Genomic DNA, 23,540 nt, shown 5'->3' on the forward strand with positions numbered 1-23,540 from the left:
CATTTTGTCCAGAATTTGTAGTCATAAGCAGCAGGAGAGAGGACTGCAATGGCCTTACTCCACCGTGGCCGGCACCAGAAGGCTGCGGTAACGTTCTTCGTGGCAATTTCTTTTCTTTTCCGACCTGGGATCAGAAAATGTGCATTGTGTTAATTGTCATGCCCTTTCATTTCGAGCATTTTCCGAGCATTTCGTTGCTTGGTTTGCTGCTGCTGTTAATCTCTGCCAGTCTCTTCCTCTTTCTCGAATCCTTCTTTTTAGGCTTTCACCCCCACCTCTCCGGCGAAACTGCTTTAGCCAGGGCCACCGAGGACCTCCGTGTCACCAAGTCCAGTGCATATTCCTTCGTCTTCATCCTTGTTCCCCACCCCATTTGATTCTTCCCTTCTTGAAGCACTTTCTCTGCTTGGCCCCTGGGAGACAGCTCCCTGCCGCCTCTCTGGCCACTCCCACCCGGTCCTCTTCACTGTCCAAGGCCCGGCCACTGGACCCCACATGTCCCCAGGCCTGAGTCTCTATCGGCTCTAAGTCCCTTCGTGATCATGCCCACCCCAACAACTTTCTCTTCCTTCCGTTCAGTGGCTCCAAGTTATGCTGCTGCCCAGACAGTTCCACGTGTCTAATGGACACCTCTAACTTAACACGTCCAAAATAAAATTCCTAATTTCCTCCCTAACCCCAAACTGTTCCTCCATAATCTTTTCCATCTCAGTAAATGGACACTTCATTCTCGCAGCTTTTCGGGCTGAATATCTCGGAGTCTTCCTTCATTCTTCTCCTGGTCTCATGTCCTGGTGTATCAGCCTTTCTTAAGTGTGCCCCTGACGTGACGGCGTCTCCCCTCCTCCCGCCACCACCGTAGCGCGGGTGACCCACATCTTCCACTGCCCTTAGCATTTCTTCTGCTCTTGCCCTCCGCAGTCTGTCCTCTTACCGGCCCACATGATCCTGGTGCGAGTGGGGTCAGATCACGCCGTCCCTCTGGCCAAGCCCCAGGGGTTTCCCACACCCGTAAGCACGGTACGGGGGCCTGCAACGTCCTTCCCCCACTCAGCACGCCCCACACTGGCTGATCCCAGAGCACATCCGGCCTTTTCATCCTCGGGGCCTGTGCGCTTGCTGTTCCTTTGGTGTGGAATGCTTTTCCAGGTATTCACATTCCTTATTTTCTCAACTCCATTCAGTTCTCTGCTCAAGCGTCGCCCTGTCGAAAGGCCTTTTGTGACTTGTCTATTTAAAGCATCATGGCTTTGTGCCTCTAACAGTCCCTGTCGCTTTTCCCAGGCTTTATTTTTCTCCACCGCGTGAACCTCCCGGCATGCTGTGTTGGGTTCGGTGGTTACCGACAGTCTGTCTTAGAAGGTAAACTCTACAAGGGGAGAAATCACGGCAGTCTGGAACAGTTCCCGGTACCTGGCAGGTGCTCCGTAGGGATTTGTAGAATGGATGGCTCCGTAAAAATGCTTTTGAATGTGTAGATTTTCTCTCTGTCCTCAGAGCCGGCTCCGTGGAGCCGTCCAAATGCTCCTCTCACTTTTGTCACCCAGGGCAGAGGCCTCAGGTCATGCAGGCCACCAGCCTGGAGCCCCCAACCCCCCCCCCCACCGTCCCCACAGCAAGCACCCTGAGTGACAGCCCCAGGGAGATCACCCTGCCAGCGTCTCCCACGACTCCAAATGCCAGGCCCGAAGGAGCATTGATCAGTCACCGCTCTCGCCGTGCGGAGGAGGCCGGTGGCGGAGGAGCCTGCTTCCCGGAATGTCATCCAGCAGCCAGTTCTCCGCCACTCCGGGTGATTCAGTGCGAGGAATCCATCACTCGCCTGCCAGCAGCGAGGCAGAGACCGGCCGCCTTGGCTCCGTCTCTCTGCGCCTTCTGGCGCTCCCGGAGTCTGATGTCAGAGCTGATTAAAGGCGAGGAAGGCTGGCCTCTGCCCCAAGGTTGGCGACAGCAGGGAGCCACCGGCCAGGGCTGGGCAGTGGCTGCCACGCTCCGTCGCGATGGGCAGATGCACTGCTGCCCAGAAACCGAAGCAGAGCAGATAACTGGGGCGGCGACAGCCCTAGAACGCGGCCTCGCCCTGGAGCGCTCTCTTACGGGAAGCGCCACGCACGGTCACCGCACCCCGTCTGCGGTCCCTGCGGCCCTCTGCATTCTGCAAGGGGTTCCATAAAGCTGTCACTGATGTCCCCATGCCCACTCAAATTTTTTTCCCTCAAAAAATTTGTACTTACTGTAAAGTTTACTCCAAAAGGAGAATAGTTGTGAGAATTTTACAAATGCGTGCAGTTGTGCACCCGCGCCCATAATCGAGATACAGCAGCGCCCCACCACGGCCAGCTCTGCCCTGCCCCCGCGGTGACCCCGCTCACCACCGCCGGCTGCTGGCGGCCGTGGATCTGGCTTTGGACGTCCATATGGTTCTGCCTTTTCCAGACTGTCATGGGAACGGACTCGCACGGCGTAGAGTCTCCCGCATTTGGGATTTGTTCCTGTCACCGTGAGCATCAGTTGCGTGTCTCTTTTTGTGGCCGGGCTGTATTCCACTGAGTGGAGATTTGTTTGTCCCTTCCCTAGGTGGAGGATATTTGGGTTGTTTCTAGTTTTTGGCCATTATGAATAAAGCTACTACTGTAAACATGTGCATAAAGGGGTTTTGTGTGAGCATAACTTTTCATTTCTCTTGTGTGAGTACCTAAGAGTGGAAATGCTAGATCGTACAGTAGGTATATGTTGAACTTTATTTTATTTTATTTTTTTGAGACAGGTTCTTGCTCTGTTGCATAGGCTAGAGCACAGTGGCATCATCATAGCTCACTGCAACCTCCAACTCCTGGGCTCTGGCGATCCTCCTGCTTCAGGCTCCCGAGAGTAGCTGGGACTGTAGGCACATGCCAACCCACCTGGCTAATTTTTTTATCTTTTTAGTAGAGCTGGTGTCTTGCTCTTGCTCAGGCTGGTCTTGAACTCCTGAGCTCAAGCGATCCTCCCACCTCGGCTTCCCTGAGTGCTAGGATTACAGGCGTGAGCCACCGCACCTGCCTGTATGTTGAACTTTTTAAGAAACTTGCCACACTGTTTTTCCAAAGCAGTTGTACCATTTTCCATTCCCACCAACAGTGCATGAGATTTCCGGTCTCTCTGCCTCCCAGCCCGCCGGTCTCTAATAGTAGTCATCCCAGCAGGGGACAGGGATGTCTCGTGGTGGTTCCAACAGGCATTTTCTTAAAGACTAACCTAAAGGTGCCAGCCACCTTTGCACGTGCTCATTCGCCACCCATGTATCTTCTTTGGTGAAGCAACTATTTCAATCTTTTGCTTGTTTAAAAAATTGGGTTGTTTCTCTTCTCTTTATATTAGGCTTTGAGAGTTCTTTATATTTTTTGGATAAAAGTTCTTATCGGATAAATGGTTTGTAAATATTTTTTTCCCAGTTCATAACGTGCCTTTACATCCTCTCAACAGTGTTTTTTGAAGAAAAGTTTGTACATTCAATGAAGTATGGTTTATCCATTTGTTCTTTTATGGATCAGGCTTTTGGTGTTATACCTAAGAAAACTTTGCCTTATCTAAAGTCACAGTGACTTTCTTCTATGCTTTCTTTTATGAGTATTATAATTTTAGGTTTTATACTTAGATCTATGATGTATTTTAAGTTAATTTTTTTTTTTTTTTTTTTTTTTGAGACAGAGTCTCACTTTGTTGCCCAGGCTAGAGTGAGTGCCGTGGCGTCAGCCTAGCTCACAGCAACCTCAAACTCCTGGGCTCAAGCAATCCTGCTGCCTCAGCCTCCCGAGTAGCTGGGACTACAAGCATGCACCACCATGCCCGGCTAATTTTTTGTATATATATATTTTTAGTTGGTCAATTAATTTCTTTCTATTTTTGGTAGAGACAGGGTCTCGCTCAGGCTGGTTTCGAACTCCTGACCTTGAGCAATCCGCCCGCCTCAGCCTCCCAGAGTGCTAGGATTACAGGCGTGAGCCACCTCGCCCGGCTTTTAAGTTAATTTTTATATAGTGTGAGGTAGGGACTAAGATCCTCTTTTTTGTTGTTTTTTTTGAGTATGGACATCCAATTGTTTCTACTATTTGTTATAAAGACTGTCCTTTCTCCAATTAATTCTTTTTGGACCTTGTCAAAGATCAAGTGACCTTTTTTGTGGGTCTATTTCTGGACTCTCTGTTCTGGTCCATGAATCTACGTGAGTGTCCTTTCACCAATACCACACCGTCTTGGCTACTGTAGTTTTATAGTAAGTCAGGACATCAGGTAGCGAGTGCACCTGCCTCTGAACATGCGGTTGCTGTTCTCCCCACTTCCTAGATGATGAAACTGACCATCATCACGGTTAGTGTCCCCTGACGGCCTCCTCGTATGGTAAGTTAGATGCTCAGCTCATTGCCAAAACCCACATCTTCTCATGCATGCGGCTCAGAATACAGCCTTTGGAGTCTGGTTTGGGTTTAACTCTAAGCCCTGCTTTTGTTAGTTATATAGCCCTGGGAATGTAACGTTAACCTCTGTCTTCCTTGGTTTCTCCATCTGTAAAATGGGTGTAGTTGATGGTCCCTGCCTTATGGATGGTGGCAAAGATTAAACCATATGAAACTGCTGATAATCTGACCATTTTTCATTGACACACGTGGCAATTTTTACATAGCTCAACTTATCATTCAGATGTTCCTTGTAGTGCTAGATGAAGGGTATGCACTCCAGAAAGGGCACCTACAGCTACCATCATCATCATCATCATCATCACCATCACTATTACAGCGAGTGCTGCTGTTGCTATGTCATTATTATTGAAGGTGGTGGCTCTGAGGCTGATGTTTCTCATGTTCCTTGTGCCCTCTAATCAGGCAGCCAACGTTTACCAAGGACTTCCTAAGAGACAAGCTCCTTGCTGAGTCTGCAAAGAGTAATCTGACCCAGGCTCTGGTCCCGTGGAGGAGAAGTGCCCACCTGGTGTGACAGGCTTACGTGCAGAGTGCAGTGGGAGACGCTTGGTGGGCAGGAGGGGTGGGCAGGGATTCCTGGACAGGGCCCGTTAGGTGAGCCTTGTGGGATGACCAGGAATGTGGGGTGGGGAAGACGTTCCGGGTGCAGGTGGCAGCTTACGCAGAGGCTTGGGAAGGGGTGACGGACACGCTTCAGGAGGAGGCTGAGATCCGACCCTGGGGTGGAGGGTGGGTAGCGGCTCATGGTGGCCTAGACGGGGTTCATAAAAAAACCCCTCCCTTCCCTCCGCAGTTGCCCTGCTTTGCCAGACGTCCTTGGGGACCCACGTCTAGAAGCCATCTCCCGCCTCTGCCTCCGCCATGGACTCCAGAGCCATCATCATTGACCACGGGTCTGGCTTTCTGAAGGCCGGCCTGTCCGGCTGGAACGAGCCCCAGCTGGTGGTGCCGAGCATCGTGAACTACATCCCGTGCAGGGAGAACCCCGGGCCCAGCTACGCCCGGAGGCGCGTGGGCCTGGGCATCGACCTCCGCCACCCCGACACCTTCAGCTACCCCGTACAGCGCGGCCGCGTGCTCAACTGGGAGGGCGTGGAGCACATGTGGTCCTTTGTGATGGAGAGGCACAGGCGGGAGCACAGCGACTGCGGCGTCATCATCACGGAGTCCCCCCTGAGGGAGCCCATAGACCGGAAGAAGACGCTGGAGGTGAGTCCTTCTGGGGGCTGCCACCCCCACCGGGAGGGGTGCAGCCCGACGCTGTGTCAGGGCGTGACTGGGCACCGGAAGTCTGCTTTTTCAATCACGTGCCCCACGTACGTTTCCTGAGTACCTCACGCGTGCCCGGCACGGTTCTGGGTGCAAGGAGCTCGCGGAAGCCTTCCTGCGGACAGAGAACAGCAGCCACAGTGGGGGCAAGGGAGGACGCGCCGGCTGTGTGCTTCTGGATCCTGTGCCTGTTCACAGACCGTGTTCTGGCCCTCAGACTGGACCATGGAGAGGTTAACAAATCATTGCAGACAGTGACCAGTTCTAGAAACAAAATGACACAGGGTGGTGGCCGACTGGTGGGGAAGAGGGAGCCTGTTGGAAGAGGGTGATCAGGGAGGGCTTCTCTGAGGAGGTGATTGCAGCCAGTGAGGCTGGAGCCCAGTAGGAGGCATGGCGAGAGGCCAGTAGGATGGTGAGGTTGGCGGGAGCCAGACTGTAAGGCCTGGGTGTGCTGTGGGGAGTGCTTTGGTTCTGCTCTAAATCAAGGGTTGGCAAGCTACAGCCAGCGAGCCCAATGTGGCCCACCACTTGTTTTTGTAAATAAAGTTTTATTGGAACATAACCACACCATTCATTGACATATTGTCTGTGGCTACAGCAGCAGAGTTGAGTAGTTGTAACAGACTGTATGGCCCGTGAAGTCTGAAATATTTATTATGGTAGGTTTGCAAGATACAATATGTGATGACTAGCTAGATTCAACTTTTAGATAAATGACAAAATCATGTCATCATATAAGTATGTCCCCAGTACTGCATGGGGCATACTTATACTAAAACATGACTTGTCGCTTATCTGAAATTCAGATTTAACTGGGCATCCTATGCTTTTATTTGCTGACTCTGGCAACCCTCACTGTCCAGCCCCGTACAGAAAACACTTGCCAACCGCCTCTCAGAGCACATAGGCGGTTTCTGGAGAGTTCCGCCAGGGGAGTCGTATCTGATGGTCTGTTTGGACAACAGCGCCTTGCCTGCTGTTTGGAAAGTGGCTGGTGGGGGACGGCATTCTGAGAGCAGGAATGGAGGGAGCCTTCTCCCTCCGAGGGCACAGGTGGGCCTGCAGGGGCACGTGAGAGGCACAGGTCAGAGAAGGCCGGGCTGCTCCCGCCGGTCTGCGTCTATGGGGTCAGGGCCCTGGCGCAGCAGGTAGCTGGGGAATTGGGGCGGGGGGCTCCGTAAAGACCCGGAAATGTTGGGCAGGGGGAGAAAATCCGCCAGGGACTTTGCCAAACACTAAGTTTCAGAATTCCAGCTTCGTATTGATATTTGGGAAGTTTTTATTGTAAAAATAAATAAGGCTTTGCCTACCAGGCAGTGAGTACGTTTTTCTTTTTGCTTTCTCTCTGCATTTTTTGGAGGCAGTGGTGAATATGCAGCACTTGTTTCTTTTCTAATCTGTTCCTCCTCCTTCTAAAGAGGCGGGTTCCGGCTGCCAGCGTGACCCTCGGCCGAGCAGGCACCCGCAGAGCCGGTCCCCAGCGCGGGGCTCCTCCCGCTGCCCCAGAAAAGGGGTCTCCTGAGAGGCCACCGTCGGACGAGCTCCCAGGGGCAAATCCAGCTCCTTTTCTAGTGCTCCAGAGCCCCTTCCTCGTCCCTGCTGCATAAGCCCCCGGCCCTAGGCCCGACGTCCCGGGGGCAGCTGGGAGCCCCCGAGGGTGTGGGTCTGTGCCGGGCTCAGGTTTGAGAGCAGAGCGGTTCCGGGAAAACGCCCTGAGCGCATTCTCCCTTGATTCTCGCAGATCATGTTCGAGTTGCTGGATGTGCCCTCCATCCTCCTGGCCGACCAGCTGGAGATGTCCCTGTACGCCAACGGCCTGCTGTCCGGCGTGGTGCTGGACTCCGGCTACGGCCTGACCCGCGTGCAGCCTTTCCACATGGGCCGCCCGCTGCCCGACTGCAGCAAGACGCTGGAGTTCGCCGGCCAGGACCTGTCCGACTTTCTCTTCAAGAGCATCTTCAAGAAAGACTGCAATCAGCACGACCCGTTTCAGCTGGACACGGTGGCCGTGATTCAGACGAGCAAGTGCTTCGTGCCCCAGAGCCTGGGGGAGGCCCTGGACTTCTGCCCGAGCCACTCGGATGCGGGCAACACCTACCTGCTCCCAGATGGCACCCCCATGGAGCTGGCCCCCCTGGAGCGGCTGGCGCCCGAGGCCTTCTTCAGCCCGCAGGTGTTCGACCTGCCGGGGCCCAGCATCCCGCAGGTCGTCATCGACTCCATCGAGTCCGTCCAGACCTCGCTGCGCCCACAGCTCTTGTCCCACATTGTCGCCTGCGGGGGCAACACCCTCTACCCCGGCTTCACCACCCGCCTGTACCAGGAGCTGATGGCCAGCGATTTCTCCTCCTTCGAGGTCACCATTTGGGCGAGCACCACCAGAAACTTCAGCGTCTGGCTCGGAGCGTCCGTGTTGGCTCACCTGTCCACGTACAGGTCTGAGTGGCTGACCAAGGAGGAATATGATGAGAGTCTAAGGCCGTGACCTGCGGCTCCCTCCTGGGAATGGACTCCAGCCAGCTGGCCCCGGGCGGATGAATTTCAGCAACGTGCTCTGGGCAGCAGTGGAACGGGAGGGGGGAGGGGCGGAGTCGGCTGGAATCTGAGGTCTTGAGGGAGTTTTTTAGGTTTTTAGATTTTATCCTTTTTCAAGAGTGGGATCCAACTCGAGGGAGGATGGGATGTCATGCCTGGACACTCTACGGGGGACAGTTTTTCCAGGGTGGTCCGTCACTGGGGTGGGAGTGGCCCTCTGCCATCTCCATGCCTGACAGCCACTTATTTTCCCCTGGTGCCTCCCTTGCATTGTCCCATTCTTCTTGATCAAGTAGGTTTTAACTGGGGTAACCCTTCTGCTGGGAGCCTCAATTAATTTTGACTGGGGGACAGGGAGGGTGGGGATGGGAGAGTTGAGGACTCTGGTCCTACAGGCCCTTTCTGGCCAGGGGTCATTGGTGTGATGAGCCTGGAAGGCCCTTTCCACCCTGGCCAGGGCCTTGTTTTACACATGCAAATAAACAACCTGTTTGGAACCAGTGTGGCTCCTGTGATGCACCAGTGTGGGGGAGGGGGCAGCCCCTGGGGAGACAGACCGGGGAGGGTGAGAGTGAAAGAGAGTGAGGGTGGGGGCCTGGGAACCATGGCTGCCACCGAGCAGAGCACACAAGGGCCTGGAGCCCCGTTCTCCATCGCCACGTCCTCCCCGCTCACCCCACAGGACCCCCATTCTGTTCACAGCTTGCGTTCTCATTCGATGAATATGTACCCGGTAAACGTGCGAGCACTCACTGTGTTCCAGGCACTGTGCGGGGTACAGTGGATCTATCCATTCTAAAGCCAGGTTATTACCAGCGGTGCCAGGCTGCCTTCTCAGCTTGCTGGCCCTGCTGCCCCCTTGCCCTGAGAGATGCCGACGTGTGATTTTTCCAGCTTGAGTGAAGGCCACGTCTGGGTGGCAGTCAGGTGTGGACATGCTGAGCTCTGACCTCTGGACTCGAAACCAGCATATCCGTGTGCACCTGAGCCTTGCAGGGCGGAGACTCAGCAGTGAGAGGGAGGAAGAGGAGGGCCTGGGGAGGAGATGGGCGAGGGGTGTGTTTCCCCTATTTGGCTCCGGGCAGCCGTCATCAGAACCCTTTTTCTCGTTTCCTTCCCAATGTAACATTTAACCTTTCTGTTCCAGCGTCAGATCTGGCTGCCTGGTGTATAATTACCAACTTTTCTTCGCCTTCTCTCCCCCCACCCCCACCCCGAAAGCTTTTAAAACTCCCTCGCTGGGTACCATCCTTCTCCTCCGACTCTCCAATTAAATTAAAAATAGCAGCTCCGTGGGGCTGCGCAGGGCCGTCAGCCGAACTCGGAACTGCTGGCACGCCGGGCCTGGAGGGGCGGCGCGTGGTGCCCAGAAGATGCCTGCCGACTCCGGCAGGGCCTGGCAGCTGCTCAGGGCTGGGGGAGGCCGATCCTCCGCGAGCGGTCTGGGGCTGCCTGCCAGGGGCAGCCAGGTGCAGGGCGGTGGGAGGCTGGGTCTTGGCAGCTGGGCTGGGGGCTGGGTAGGGCTGGCAGAGGGGACAAAGGGACATGCCCCCGGGTGGGCCATCCCCAGTTGTGAGGGCACAGTCCTGCCAGTTTCTGTTGCCAAGGCAGGGGCTTAGCACCCTGCGCTGGGGTTTGGGTGTCCGGGTTCCCTGAGATAACCCTGGTGGAAGCTTTAGGTTGTGCTGGTGCAGAGGACCAGTGGAGCGTAACACTGAGCATGCTCCTGGCTCCAGAAGAGAGCTGTGCTTTCTCTCCTACTTCTAGGATCCCTTTCTTTAGACAGGCAGGTGGTGAAATGGACAAGGGCATGGATCCCGAAGCCAGACTGCCTGGATGGGAAGCCCTGCTCTGCCGCTTCCTGGCTCTGCTAACATCCCCGTGCCTCAGTTTCCCCAGCTGTAAAATGGACATAATAAAGATGCCTCCTTCAGGGTGGTTTTGATGATTACCGTATATATGGCTTTAATGAGTTAACTTACATAAAACACCTAGCAAGTGCCAGGCACGTAGGGTTTGCTGAACACACCAGCCTCTATGACCAAGTCCTTAGGCAGAAAACCGGTTCTTCTGTTTATGTTTACTCGCTCACAGGTAGACAGGTGCTGGCGATGGAGGATAAACATCAGGAAGTGCTGGTTTGGTTTCCTGGGGGAGGCGTCGCGGGGTGATTTCCTTCCTTGTCTGAGTGCTATGGTCTGAATGTTTGTGTTCCCACAAAATTCGTGTTGGGACCGAATCCCTCTTATGGGTGAGATTACGAGATGGGGCCCTTGGGCAGGGATGTCATGAGGGCTCTGCCCTTGGGCATGGGGTTGGCGCCTTAATAAAGGAGGCCTCAGAGAGCCGCCTGGGCCCTCTGCTCTCCCACCACGTGAGGACACGGTGCTTGTCCCCTCCGGAGGATGCAGCACCAAGGTGCCACCTTGCGGGCAGAGAGCGGCCCGCACAAGGCAGACATCAAACCTACTGGCGCCGCAGCCTCAGACTCCCAGCCTCCAGAGCTTCGGGCAATGCACCTCTATTCTTTGTAAATTACCCACTCTGCGGCATTTTGCTATGGCAGCAGGAGCAGAGGGGACAAAGGGACATGCCCCCGGATGGGCCATCCCTGGTTGTGAGGGCACAGTCCTGCCAGTTTCTGTTGCCAAGGCAGGGGCTTAGCGCCCTGCACTGGGGTTTGGGTGTCCGGGTTCCCTGAGATAACCCTGGTGGAAGCTTTAGGTTGTGCTGGTGCAGAGGACCAAGTGGAGCTTAACACTGAGCACGCTGAGTGATGGGGAAGACTTGCGTTCTTGACACAGAGGTACCACGGGGCCAGGGAGTGCCTGGCGCAGGAAGAGGTGGACAGCCAGAGTGGTCTTCTGGAGGAAGTGATGTTTGAGATGGCACTGGTTAGAGGGGCAGGACTTTGCACATGCTGTTCCTTTTGTTTGGGATGCTTGTCCCTGCTACCACCCCCATAGTTGCCTTTGACGACCTGGTATGAGGGGCTAAATAGATGGGTCATTTGCAATGGCTGAGGGATGGGGGGCTAGGGAAAGATGAAGGTGATTGTTGGCAGGGTCAGCTCTCAAAGGACATCGGGTGTCACACCAAGGACAGAATTGTCAACAGAGTCATGATGTCACTTGAAGTAGAACTCTGGGAATAGCTTGGAGAATGGCTCAGAGAGGGATTGGACCAGAGCAATAACATAAACCACAAACATAGATATTCTGTTAGACTCGGCTAAGGCTAAAAATTCTGCTTTGTCCGGGCCCTTGGTCCTGTCTGACAGGGACTTTGGTATTGACGATACTTGGGGTTAATGGTGGGTTTGAGGGGCTAGCGCATCTTCTTTCCTGTTGCCAAGCAGTTTTAGAGCCGAGGTGATGGCAGGAGAGTGCAGAGCTTGGGCGGAGTCACCTCCCAGGTGGGAGAGTGAGATGAATTCACGTCCAGGGTGAGAGGAGCCCTTCCTCAGTTGGGACATCTGCGCTGGGCTCTTTTGTTCTTCCCTTCAGCACTGCAAGTCGTGGACAGCTCCCGGGGCCTCTCCCTTCCTTCCTCCGCCTCCTTGGATGAGGCCAAAGCCTGTTGAGAAAGTGGGACGTCAGAAAGACGCAGGCTGGAATCTCTGTTCTGCATTTGCACGCTGTGTTGCCTGGAGCAAAGGTCTGCCCCTCTCTGGTTCAGTGGCATCATCAGTAAAGTGGTGATTATAAGGCTGATATGGAAATTGAAGCTGTTTATGCACTCAGTGGATATTCATTAAGCACCTACTCTGTGCCCTGGGCCCTTTGCTAGGCTCTGTTAAATTGAAGAATGTTTTTAAAGAGGCCGAGCAGTCATCCTGGCACATAGTAGGTGCTCAGTGAAGGTTAATTTTCTCCCTGAGTCACTGTCTGCAACAAAACTCCAGGACTAAAGACCCCAGGAGGCTTTAGGGTGATGCGTGGGCACCAGAGCTCATTCCCGCTCCTGGCGAAGCTTCCTTTTCATCCCGTCCTTTTGATTAACTTCCTCACCAAGGTGTTAGGACACCCACTCTCGGGATCTTTAGAGCTTCAAGAGGCCCTAAAACCAGAGTGTGAGAGGCGGGTCTCCCTCTTCTCTTTAATTAAGTCAGAGTTAACTACACTCACCCAAATTCGAGCCATCCTCCTGACCCCCAGTTCTGGGGCTGTCCCCTCTACAGTTACCTCCCTCCAGGGAGAGAAGAATGCTTCACCCAGGAAGCAGGATGCCGATGGGATTGGAGACACGGTTTCATTTCTGCAAAGCCTCGCTCAACACCGGCTGGGTGCGTCTCAGAACACAGGACAGACCTGTTCCTCCTCCCTAGGGTTTGATGGGGGTGAGCACACCCCCAGGAGGTGGGGGGGGGGACAGGCCAGTGCCACCCCCTCTGTAACCGTGTGCTTGTGGGGTCACCATCTTGGCCAAGCTCTCCGGGCCAGCCAATCAGGCTCCCGGTCGGGCCGAGGGCCCTGCCGCTGTGCTCCCACCGGACACCTGGGGCTGGGGGAGGGGCCGGCCATAATCCTCGTTTAATTTCTCCACGGCCTCCATTATAAATTCCATAGCTCTACCAGTCAAAACATGACTAATTCCTGGGACTGCAGCCCCCACCTGGGAGTAGAGAGCCCGGCGCTGTTTGTGCTACCTTTTATCACCACTAATAAAGGCTTGGCAGTTGGAATTTAGCTGCTGCGGGTGGTTTTCCTATGCATGTGGGTCCCCCTCCCCACAGGGTCTCTGCAGCGGTGGAGGCTTGCTGGGCTGGTTTCCCGCCAGCTCTGTAATGTCCCCAGCCTGGAAAGCCCGTGAGTTTGGGGGCAGTTTGCAGAGAAGGGGCCACAGCGTTCAAGGTTAATTGGGCCTTCGACGATTCTGACGAGGGTAGGACGCTGCGTGATTTATGGAGAAAAGAATGGGTTGGCTGAAAGTAAACAGAGCAAAATTGCAGGTGTGATGTTTGACCGCTGCAGAGAACGTGAGTGAGGACGCATTCCCTCGCCCGGGCGCGGCGGTGGCTGGCAGAGGGGGCCGCGCGGGTGGTGGAGCTGTGCGCCTCCCTGCTTCTCCCCCACCCGCTGCGCTAGCTGTGAAACCCAAGGGAGCTTTCTCAGCTTCTCTGAGCCTCAGTTTCCACACCTGCAAAACGGTACAGACAAGCCATCAGCCCAAGTGCACGACGGGGTCGTATGTGGATAGCACACTTTGTCCAGGGGCTGGCCCACCGGGAGACCACTGAGGTTGGGGGAACGGTCCCCTGCGGTTGTGTTGGTTTATCTGACACCTTTGTCATTCCGTAGTCATTAGGGATGCTCCCCGAGGGCCCGGCGAAGGTGTGAATTTATCGCCTTTGCAAAAGCAACCAACTTGGCCTCCATGTCTCCAAAAACAGTGCCTGCTTCCAACTGCCCGGGCTCTGCCTGGAGTCGGCGTGGTCTCACTCCGGGTCGGAAGCGGCGGCGACTTTGACTCAGGGAGTCTGCAGGGGCGGTCTGTGCATGTGGATGGAGAGAGGCGTGTTGAGGGCTGGCCAATCCCAGAAGAGAAGGGTGGGGACAGTGGCAGGTGACAATCAGACGGAGAGAGGTGGGTCTGCCTGGTGAACCCTGGGAGGGCCGTGCAGCCAACAGCTGTTCAGCCTCGAGATCTGGAGGCCGAAGGAGCTCTGCCACTCTCTCGCCGTGTGACCTTAGTCTGATTACTCAGTGTCTCTGAGCTCTGAACTCCTTATCTGTAAAGTGGGGATGATGACGGCACCCGCCTCACAGTGCGTAAAGGTTTCTATGCGCTACCGTGCGCAAATGCCCAGCCCGGTGCCCGGTGAACGTGCCGCTGCTGTTACTATTATTGCTGTGATTGTGGTCATCATCATCCCTCTTCTTTTCAGCTGCTGTAACGAGGAGCACTGGCGTTAACAGGCAAGGGTTGCAGTCGTGGCCAGAGGCTGGGAGCCGGTCGGCCTGCTGCAGGGTAGTGGGCCTGGTGGCCAAGACCGTAAGGGTCAGACTCACCTTCGAGAAGCTGCAGTGGCACTAAGTCCTCTCCCTATTGTCTCTGACTTCAGAATCTTTCCAGAAACCACCACTTCTCACCTACTACTCCACAGCCACTGCTGCAGGCCACCGTCTCTTACCTGGGTCCCACCTGCCTGCCCTGCTCCCAGGGGGCCCCACCTCTCCCACCACCCCGCCTGTTCTCAGCACACAGGCCGCCGCAAGCCTGGGAAAGGCCACGTCCCGCTGCACTGCCCTCTGCTTAAAAGCCTTCCGTTGGCTCCCAACTTACGCGCAGGAACGAGCCAGAGTCCCCAGCCCTGTGTCCTGACCCCTCTCCTCCTCTCCCTCCCGCCGGGCTGGCCCCCTGCCGCTCCCTGATTCTGCCAGGTGAGCTCCTGCCCCGCCTTTGCCCCGGCTGCCCCTTCTGCCTGGAACGCCCTCCCGGGCCGCTGCCGGGTCTTCCTCTTGCTTCTTCAAGTCTGTCCAGAAGCCACCTTGCTAGAGAGGGAGCCCTGACCCCAACACCCCTCCTTAAAAAGTAACAGCGTCCACAAGTCCTCTCTTCGCTCTCCCTGCTTTATTTTATTTTATGAAGACAAGTGTGTCTCCCCATTAGAACATAAGCTCCATGAAGGCAGGACTTTGTTTTGCTTACTGTGGTATCCCCAGCGCCCAGAACAGTGCCAGCACATAGTACTTGCTCGTTAAGTGTTTGTTGACTGAATGAGTGAGTGAATCTGCCTCCCCAGAGAGCACGTCTATACCTACACAGAGGACGGGCAGCCAGCTCTTTGTTCTATCCCCAGGGCCAAGCAACGGCGCGAGGCTCCAGCGTCCAGCAGGAGGTATTGAGGTCAGTGCTTGCAGAATTTTCTGGCATTGAGCTAAAACTGGCATGGTCTTGTGCATACGTGGATTGAGCTGACTTTCTCGGAGGTTCGGGAGCCCGTCACCTGCAGGAATGCACATTTAGTTAGCTGCCTGGCAGAACTTCCAGTTGCGGGGAGATGGGTCTGATACAGAGATAAGAAGCCCAGAGAGGTGACAGGATGCGCCCAAGCTTGCCCACTTGTTAGTAGCAGAAGCAAGGCGCAAATCGGGTTGTGTTATTTAGCAACGCTGCTCCCATTACGGAGTGCATACTGCGGCCCAGGCACTGGAGCTGCACAGACCGGGGGCTTCCCTCCTGGAGGGGCTCTCTCTAGACCAGGCGTCCTCATACTATGGCCCGCGGGTCACATGCGGCCCGCTGAGGACATTTATCCGGTCCGCCGGGTGTTCTTGCTACCGCTGCCTGTCCTGCTTAGCAGCCGACTCGTCCCGGGCCCACAGTGCGCATGTGTGGAAAGTGCGCTGCACTCTCCAACGGTCTGAGGGACAGTGAACTGGGCCCCTGTTTAGAAAGTTTGAGGACCCCTGCTCTGGACCCTGCGTCTCACGGCCTGATCTTGCCATACCAAGTCCCATCACTCGGGTCTCTGTCAACCGTCCTCCCTCTCCCTGGAGAGTCCCAGCCACGCCCTCCACCTAAGCGCCCACCTCGCGGCCTGCACACCCTCTGCTGGTCCCCCCGGCTCCCTTTCTTGTCAGTCCGGCTCAAAGCACAGTGACCCCCTCAGCTCAGCCTGTGCCGCGGCCCTCGCACGCCCCTGCCCTTGCATGCGATGAATTGGGGCGTCATCCTTACTTCTCAGGTATTTTGGGGAGACCGAGCTTTCTCTCTCTCAGCTCAGCCGCAGCTTCTAGGGCCCAGGGATTTTGTCTCCGAGTCCTGGGCACCGGGAAGGCCGAGTGGGGAGACCTCAGGCTGTGTCGTCGGGCGGGAGACTTGGGGTTCCCATCCGGGCATACGCGAGGATGAGGAAGCACACCTTGCTGTTATGGGGGGTCGTGATGCGCCCCAGCAGGTGGGACGCCTGTCGCAACTCGCGGCACGTGGTGATTGTTCAGAGAGAAGCTCGCCGCGCCGTGTTGGAGACGCTCCTGGGAGCCCCGAGGCCTGGGAGCAGAGCCCGACTCTGTCCCTCCCCAGCACCGTGACCTTGGGTACGTCACCGGGCCTTTCTGTGTGATGGAGTTAGCACCTGCCCGACAGGGTTGTGGCGGACTCGGTGGGCGCCTACAGGAAGCCCCCGCGCCAGGCCCTCCTTGGCATAAAGCCTGCGTCTTGCTGTCGTCGCCAGGAAACACAGTGGAAGGTGGCAGAAGGAGGTAGGAGAGACAAGGTCTCTTCCGGCTCTCTAATTTACAGATGGGGAAACTGAGGCCCAGAGAGCTGGGGCAGAGGCCTATGTCGCTGACTCTTAGGTTTGTTCTCTCTCCTTGGTTCCAGTGTCACTGAGGCTGCTCTGCCCTCCTAGGGTGGGGGACAGGGCGCTGGGGCCAGTGTGCCGCCTGCCCCCAGCGGGGCACCTCCGAGCGGCGTGGGGGGGACTATAGCGGCCACGCCATTCTGAGCCCCACCTGGGAGACCGGGTGCTGGTTCTGTGAAGGCTGTGTCTTTTCCCCTAAATGATAAAAAATGTCTTGGATACGCCTTGTGCCACAACCACCCCTAATCTGCAAACCTGTAATTCCCCGAAAGAGGGAAGTGAAAGAAAAAAACTCTGCCTGCACGGTCTGGCGGGATCCTGGGCCAAGATTTAGAGGCGGGAGCTATAGCGGGGCCTCGCATTACTGAGCCTTCATTACTTTTACAAAATACGTTCCGGTGGGTTTGCCCGCCGCTTTAAAGCGCCGTCGTAAATAATTAAACTCCACTTGTCAAGGGGGCGGAGAGAGGGCTGGTGAAACGATGGCTTGTGTGAGGGGCACTGGGCTGGGAGGCAGGAGTCCCGGAGCCTGGGCTCTGCCTGAGCCCCCTGCCCCTGGGCGAGCGGCTCCGCCTCTCCAGGTGAGGCTTCCCCAGGTGCAGAACCAGAAGGCCGGAGCAGGTGGTCTCGAGTCCCGGCCAGCTCTGACAGTCACGCTGCTCAGCCCCAGGGAGTGTGCATTTGGGGAAGGCAGGGCCAGGCCTCCCAGCCTTCCTTTTACTCATCCTTCCATTTGCCCAACTGCTAAGCACTGTTGGAAAACAGGGTTACGGCACAGGCAGCCTCAGCCCTCACAATCCAGCGTAGGAAACCATCCAGGAAACGGATCACAACACCAGAGGAGCCCAGAGCCCTGTGGATGTGCAGCAGAGGGGCAGCTGCCCAGCCTGGGAGGGCCTGGGAAGGCTTCCTGGAGGAGGTGCCATTGGGCCGAGTCTGGAGGATGGGTAGGAGTTAGGTAGATAAGGGAGGACATTGAGGACAGGAGGAACGGCCTGTGCAAAGGGGCAGAGAAGTGCCTGGGAGTTAAAAGGCTGGCCCGTGGTTCCGGCAAGAGCAAAGGTGACCCAGGAGGGTTGGTGAGTGACAGGGACAGGTCTGGGGGCCTTGAATGCCCAGTTGCGGAACATCCCTAGCTCTGTACCTGAGCCCATGACGTGCGGCCCTAGCAGAGCCTGCTGGGAGGAAGGTAGGTGCCCCCACCCAACCCCACGCAGCCCCCACTCCTTCCCCTGGCGAGGCAGAACTTGGTGGAACGCATCAGTTTGCCAGGGCTGCCTAACACATGCCACAGACTCAGGGCTTCAGCGACAGAAATGTATTTTCTCATAGTTCTAGAAGTCCAAGGTCAAGGTGTCAGCAAGGTTGGTTTCCTGGGGTGTCTGTCCTTGGCTTTTGGGTGGCTGCCTTCTCCCTGCATCCTCATGTGGGCTCTCCTCTCTGTGAGCACCCACCTGGTGCCTCCCCGTTCTCATAAAGACTCTGGTCAGGTTGGATCCCTAACGGCTCATCCCTAAAGGCCCCGCCTCCACATACCGTCTCATTCTGGGATAGTGGGGCCTAGGGCTTCAACCTGTGAATTTGGGGGGGACACAGTTCAGTCCGTAGCATGGAGCTTCCTTCACGTTATTTATGGAGGAAGGGGCTGTCCCCTGAGCTCCTGGGGAGATTTCTGTGGGTGCGAAGATTCATAGAATGTTCCAGCCAGATGGGGCGGCCATTCCCGCTTCCCTCTCCTCCCAGTTTAACAGGGGAGAAAGCGGGAGCCCCGGGGATGATGCGGCTTGCCTGAGGACACAGCAAAGTGGTGGCCCACAGGGTGGGAACGCAGCTCACTGGCTGCCTGGCTCAACGTCCCTCCTGCCCCACCCGATGACTGACAGTCACACAGCCGCAGTGCTGTGGACTGAGGGTCTGTGTCCCCCTGCAAATGCACATGTCGTCAGCGAGCCCCCAGGGTGACAGTATTAGGAGGTGGGGCCTTTGGGAGGCGGTGAGGTCCTGACAGCAGCGGCCTCATGGGAACAGCGCCCTCCTAAGGGGCCGAAGGGACCGGAGTTCTCCACTCTTCCATGGAGCACAGGGCTGGGGGCGCCGTCTGTGAACCAGAAGGCAGGACCCCGCCAGACGGCACATCTGCACGCACTGCGATCGGGGCCTTCCCAGCACCCGGAGCTGTGCAGAATGAACTCGTGCCGTCTGTAAGCTCCCGGTGCATGGCAAGCTGTTATAACAGTCCGAACGGACTACGATACCCGATATGAGGGTCCCGGCTTAGAGACCTCGCCCCTGCCTCTGTTTCCCTTAGCTCACCAGGGACATGGAGAAGAGCCCTCTAGCTCTGTTTGTCTCCACTGCCTCTTCCCCATGTTACAGGACATGTCTGGCCCATTCCAGCCCATTTGCAACCAGCCAGCTTGGCGGTGGCCGGCTGGTGGCTGTAGTGTCGGATACAGCAGCTACCAGCTGGGCACAGCTCTTAAAGGGGCAGCCTTAATTCCCTGCTGGGGCTGTTCCCCAGGGTGGTGGCCAGGTCCCCCCCGGAGCCCCTGGCTGGGGTTTCAGGAATGGGTTCCTTGAGTGGGCCTGGGTCCGACGGGGGTCCTGCCATGGTGGTAGGGCGCAGGCTGCTGGGTGCAGGATCCCCTCCTCAGCTGGTCCTGAGGAGGGGACCCTAGAGCCTTGCCGTGGGGTCCCCTCCCACCTTCACACTCTTTCTCTTTTTATTCTCTCTCCTGATTTCTCAGCCTCTGTTCTCTTGGGCAGCAGCGACTCGCTGATCCCGGGGTCACCTCCTTGGTAACTGGCTTGCGGCCAAATCCTGGGTGCAAGTCTGCTTCTGAGGGACCCCAAGTTAGAACGGTGGTCGGGAGAGCGGCGGCAGGTGGAAGGTACTGTTTCCTCTCGTGGAGAAACACAAGTTCAGAGACTTAAGCAGCTTTCCCTGAGCCCCCAGTCGAGCAGGCTCCGAGCCCAGTCTATGGGGTCCGTGGGTTCCGTGGGCCGAGACAGGTACGGTGGGGAAGGGGAGAGAGAAGTGGACGCCTGGCTGGCTGGGGTCTTGCATATAGGGCAGCGAAAGGTAGGAGTCTGTGCTCCCTAGGACAGTCTCTGGGGGGTCAAGTCGAGCTTGGCTTCCAGCAGATTCTGCAAGGAGCAGGAGTTAGAAGAGACACAGCTGTCCCGAGTCTGGCTGGGGCACTGTCAGGGCGGGGGCTGAGGGGCCCGCACCACGTGCGTGGCGGTGGGCAGAGTCGGGGGAGCAGGTGTGGAGGGCGGCGGGCGGAGTGGGGTGGGACAGCCTGCGGCGGGGGTTGGGATGAAGCACGACATGGGAGGGGGAGAAGCTGTCATCCAGCCCCGACCCCCAGCCCTTCCCAGCGCAGATGGTGCAATTAGAGATTGGACACGTTCTCTGCAGAAGATGATGCCACTTGAGGAAAGGAAACAGTTCCGTGGGGGGTCTTTTCTCTGTTTTAAAAGCAGCCTGCAGCGTATAATTCCTTCCAGTAAATTGTATGCTTCAGCACTCAGGGTGGGGCTGCAGCCGCGGCGCTCGCTTCTCCGTGGAAATCAGGGTGAGGCTGGGCCTTGGATCTGGAGCTCCTGCTGCGGGGAGGGTGGGCACGGAGCCACGTGCTGGGGCCCCCACTCCCCTCCCCCGGTGGGCAGGCAGATGGCATCTGCCCTGGGGTCCACCCCGCCCCTGAGATGGCGGCGCCTGGCCGCGGGAGGCCAGGTGGGGTGGAGGGGTCAAGGGCTTGTGTCCTGTTGTCTTCCCGGTCCCCTCGGTGGCCAGGCCACCCCTCCCTGCCCCGTGTCTGCAGGGAAGAGCGGGAGCTCTAAACATTGGTGGGACGCCAAGAGGGCGGGGGCCCCATCAGTCTTGTTCATGTGGCATACAGCAGGTGCTCAATAAATATGAGTTGACTGACTGTACTGGGTGGAGGGTGGCAGTGAGGACTCCCTGACGCAGATGCAAGTGGAGCTGCGTCCCCTTTTGGGGGCGTGCCGTGCGAGCATTCGGACCCTGCTCTGCCTGCCGCGTGCGGGGCGGAGAGAGTGGAGCTCACCTGGGGCCGTGTGCGCGCCTCCTGGGGGCCGTGGGGCCAGCGCCAGGCCCGGCCCGGCACAGCGTAGGTGCTCAGGAGATGGCAGGGCCCGTGTCACCGTGGTTCTTTCAGCCCTGGAGACCACAGTGGGTGCGGGCCCCATTCTGCGCCTTGGGGACCCCGGGAGAAGTCACTAGTTCTCCCTCTGTGAGCCCCTGTCCCTGCCCCCTACGCCCCCCAGCTCACACCCGGGGTTCGGACCCCACCTGCAGCCCAGGAAGGAAGGAGCCTGGTCTCGCCTTTCCCCCCCTGCCGCCTGCTGTGGAGAGGCAGGTCCAGGCTCGCTTCAGGGGCGGGATGGCGGGCAGGAGCTCTGTCCACCTTCCCACCACGTCCCATTGCCTGGGAGGGACCGATATGGAGGAGGACGACCCCAGGGAGGTGCTTCGGTTGGCTCCTGCCTGTGTGTGTGTCTCCATGTCCCTCCTCCCTGGGCGTCTAAGGACATGTCCCTCGCTGCCTGTGTCCCCTTGGCCCATCCCCGTCTGCCTTCCTCCCTCCAGGCCCCAGCCAGGCCAGCCCCCTCAAGAACTACCTCTGGCTGGCCTCCCCCATCAGGCACACCTGAGCCGGGAGGGCCCAGGTCACCCTCTGCCACTCACCAAATCCCCCCTCCTTCTGGGCAGGCTGGGTCAGGGGCCGTGGGGTGGGCGTGGTCTTTCTGGGAGGTGGGGGCCCCGGGAGGCCTGCTCCCCAGCTAATCAGGGGGCTCTTCTGCCCACTGTGGTCTCCGGGCCAAAAGGCCTCCCCCAGGGCCTCGGGAAACACAGAGCAGTTTCTGCCCCCGCCAGGGCCCCAGCTCGGGTGACAAATGCCCAAGAATAAACGGGGGCTTCTCTTCCGTGGCCTAGGGGTAGCCCTAGGTGGGGAGGTGGGCCCGGGCTGGGGTGCTGGGCTGACTGCCTTTTGCAGAATGTTCCAGGGTCTCAGATTTCCCTCTGCCAGGGGACCCTGGATTCTCACATGAAATGTTGGATGCTCTAGACCAGGGGTCCTCAAACTTTTTAAACAGGGGGCCAGTGCACTGTCCCTCAGACCGTGGGAGGGCCGTTGGAGAGTGCGGCGCACCCTCCACACATGCGCACTGAGGGCCCGGGATGAGTCGGCTGCTAAGCAGGACAGGCAGCGGTGGCAAAAACACCCGGCGGGCAGGATAAATTTCCTCAACGGGCCACATGTAGCCCTCGGGCCATAGTTTGAGGACGCCTGGTCTAGACTGGAGGAGGTGTGGGCACACTTGTGGCGGTGGGAGGCCTCCGTTCAAGGTCTGGCTCTGCCACTTGTGACCCTGATAAGGCTCCTCACTGGGTCTGGGCCTCAGTTTCTCTACCTGAGCACCGGGAGTGGGAGGTTGGACCAGATGTTTTCTTCGGCTTCGGTAAAGGCAGACCCAAAAGACCACGTATGGAGAGAGAGATTGACTTTAAGGGGCTGGCTCACGTGGCGATGGAGGTCGCCGAGTCTGAGATCTGCATGCAGGGTCCTGGCAGGCTGGACACCCAGGCAAGAGCTGGCATCACAGTGGGTCTGAAGTTCGGAGCTCCGTCCGGCAGGCTGGACTCTCAAGTGGGGTTTCCATGCCGCATTCTTGAGACAGAATTTCCTCTGTGAACCTCAGTCTGCTCTAAGGCCTCAGCGATTGACGAGGCCGGCCACGTTTCGGAGGGCGATCTCCTCTCCCGACAGTTGGTTGCCTGTGGACGTTAATCACACCTGAAACACACCTTCCCAGCAACACCCGGACTAGTGTCCGACCGAACGGCTGTCACCGCAGCCTAGCCAGCCTGACACATGAATTCGCCGTCGCAGCCCGTGTGGGCTGTAGGTAAGATGAACCCCTGGACTTGGGGTAAGATGAACCCCTGGACTTGGGGTAAGATGAACCCTGGACTTGCCGTGCTCTACCTGTCAGGCACTGAGCCGGCCATGATGACCAAGGGCGATGGTTTCCCGTGAACGTGGACGCTCCGCGGCGCGGGTTTGTCTGTTTCCGTCGGTGCTGGAGCCCCCGGCTCCTGGCACACAACAGACGCAGCACGCGTTTGCGGCACGTACGGTCCCACAAGGCAGGGATTTGGGTCCGTTTCATTCAGTGCTGCATGTCAGGTCCTCAATAGATGTTTCTGGAATGAAGGGGTGACTGCTCCTTGGAGCTGAGGGGCTCTGATGGATTTCTGCCACTTTCTCCCTCCTTTTCTATAAGAAACTGGGCTGAAGCCCTGTCTTGAGTCCTCGGTCCCTCTTCTGGTTCCCCCTGCTCCTTCCTCTTTCCTCCTCTTCCTCTGCCTAGCCAAGTCCGGCCTGCCCTCTGAGGCCCTGACCCGGCCCGGCTCCCCCAGAGAGACTGAATCTCGGCCAGGCCACCCCTGCCCGGGGCTGCCCCTCCCCCGCCCCCGCCCCTGCTGACGGTAGGTCACCCTGCACAGCGCCCATGGTCTGAAGGTTAGGACTCAGCCAGGCGTAGGCTATGTCATCTTGGGTCGCTGAGTGACAAGGACAACACAGTCCTCTGTTGAGCTGAGATGGACTTCTGAAGCATTCAGGTTTCCCCTTCAGTATAACCCCGCTCCCCATGAAGGATGCTCAGGCCCCCTGCAAGGGACCACTCTTTCCTTCCCACCACGCCACTTTATCCCACATTCTGCTACATTCATTGGCCCTCTTTCAGCCTTCTGTCCCCATCACACTCCCTCCTACCCCAGGGCCTTTGCACATGCCGTGTCTTTGGTCTGGAGCACTCTTCTCTCTCCCCTTCAGAAAAACTCCTTCCAGTCTCAGCTTCAGCATCATTTTCTCCAGGAGGACATTCCTGACCCACCTGGCCTCCCTGACAAAGTCCGATTTCTCTACGTG

General features: G+C 57.3%; 1 protein-coding gene across 1 annotated transcript in view; it reads left to right on the top strand.

Moving 5' to 3' along the window:
• ACTL8 (actin like 8) overlaps positions 1–8,743 on the top strand; it is a 65,245-nt gene extending 56,502 nt beyond the window's left edge. The window contains exons 2-3 of the mRNA XM_076010538.1: positions 5,254–5,669; positions 7,474–8,743. Of these exons, the coding sequence (XP_075866653.1) occupies positions 5,322–5,669; positions 7,474–8,217 (1,092 nt within the window). The 5' untranslated portion in view covers positions 5,254–5,321 and the 3' untranslated portion in view covers positions 8,218–8,743. The remainder of the gene's footprint in view (positions 1–5,253; positions 5,670–7,473) is intronic.
• Positions 8,744–23,540: the final 14,797 nt, after the last annotated feature.

The sequence above is a fragment of the Microcebus murinus genome, chromosome 2 (genome assembly GCF_040939455.1).
Source record: "Microcebus murinus isolate Inina chromosome 2, M.murinus_Inina_mat1.0, whole genome shotgun sequence".
NCBI lineage: Eukaryota > Metazoa > Chordata > Mammalia > Primates > Cheirogaleidae > Microcebus > Microcebus murinus.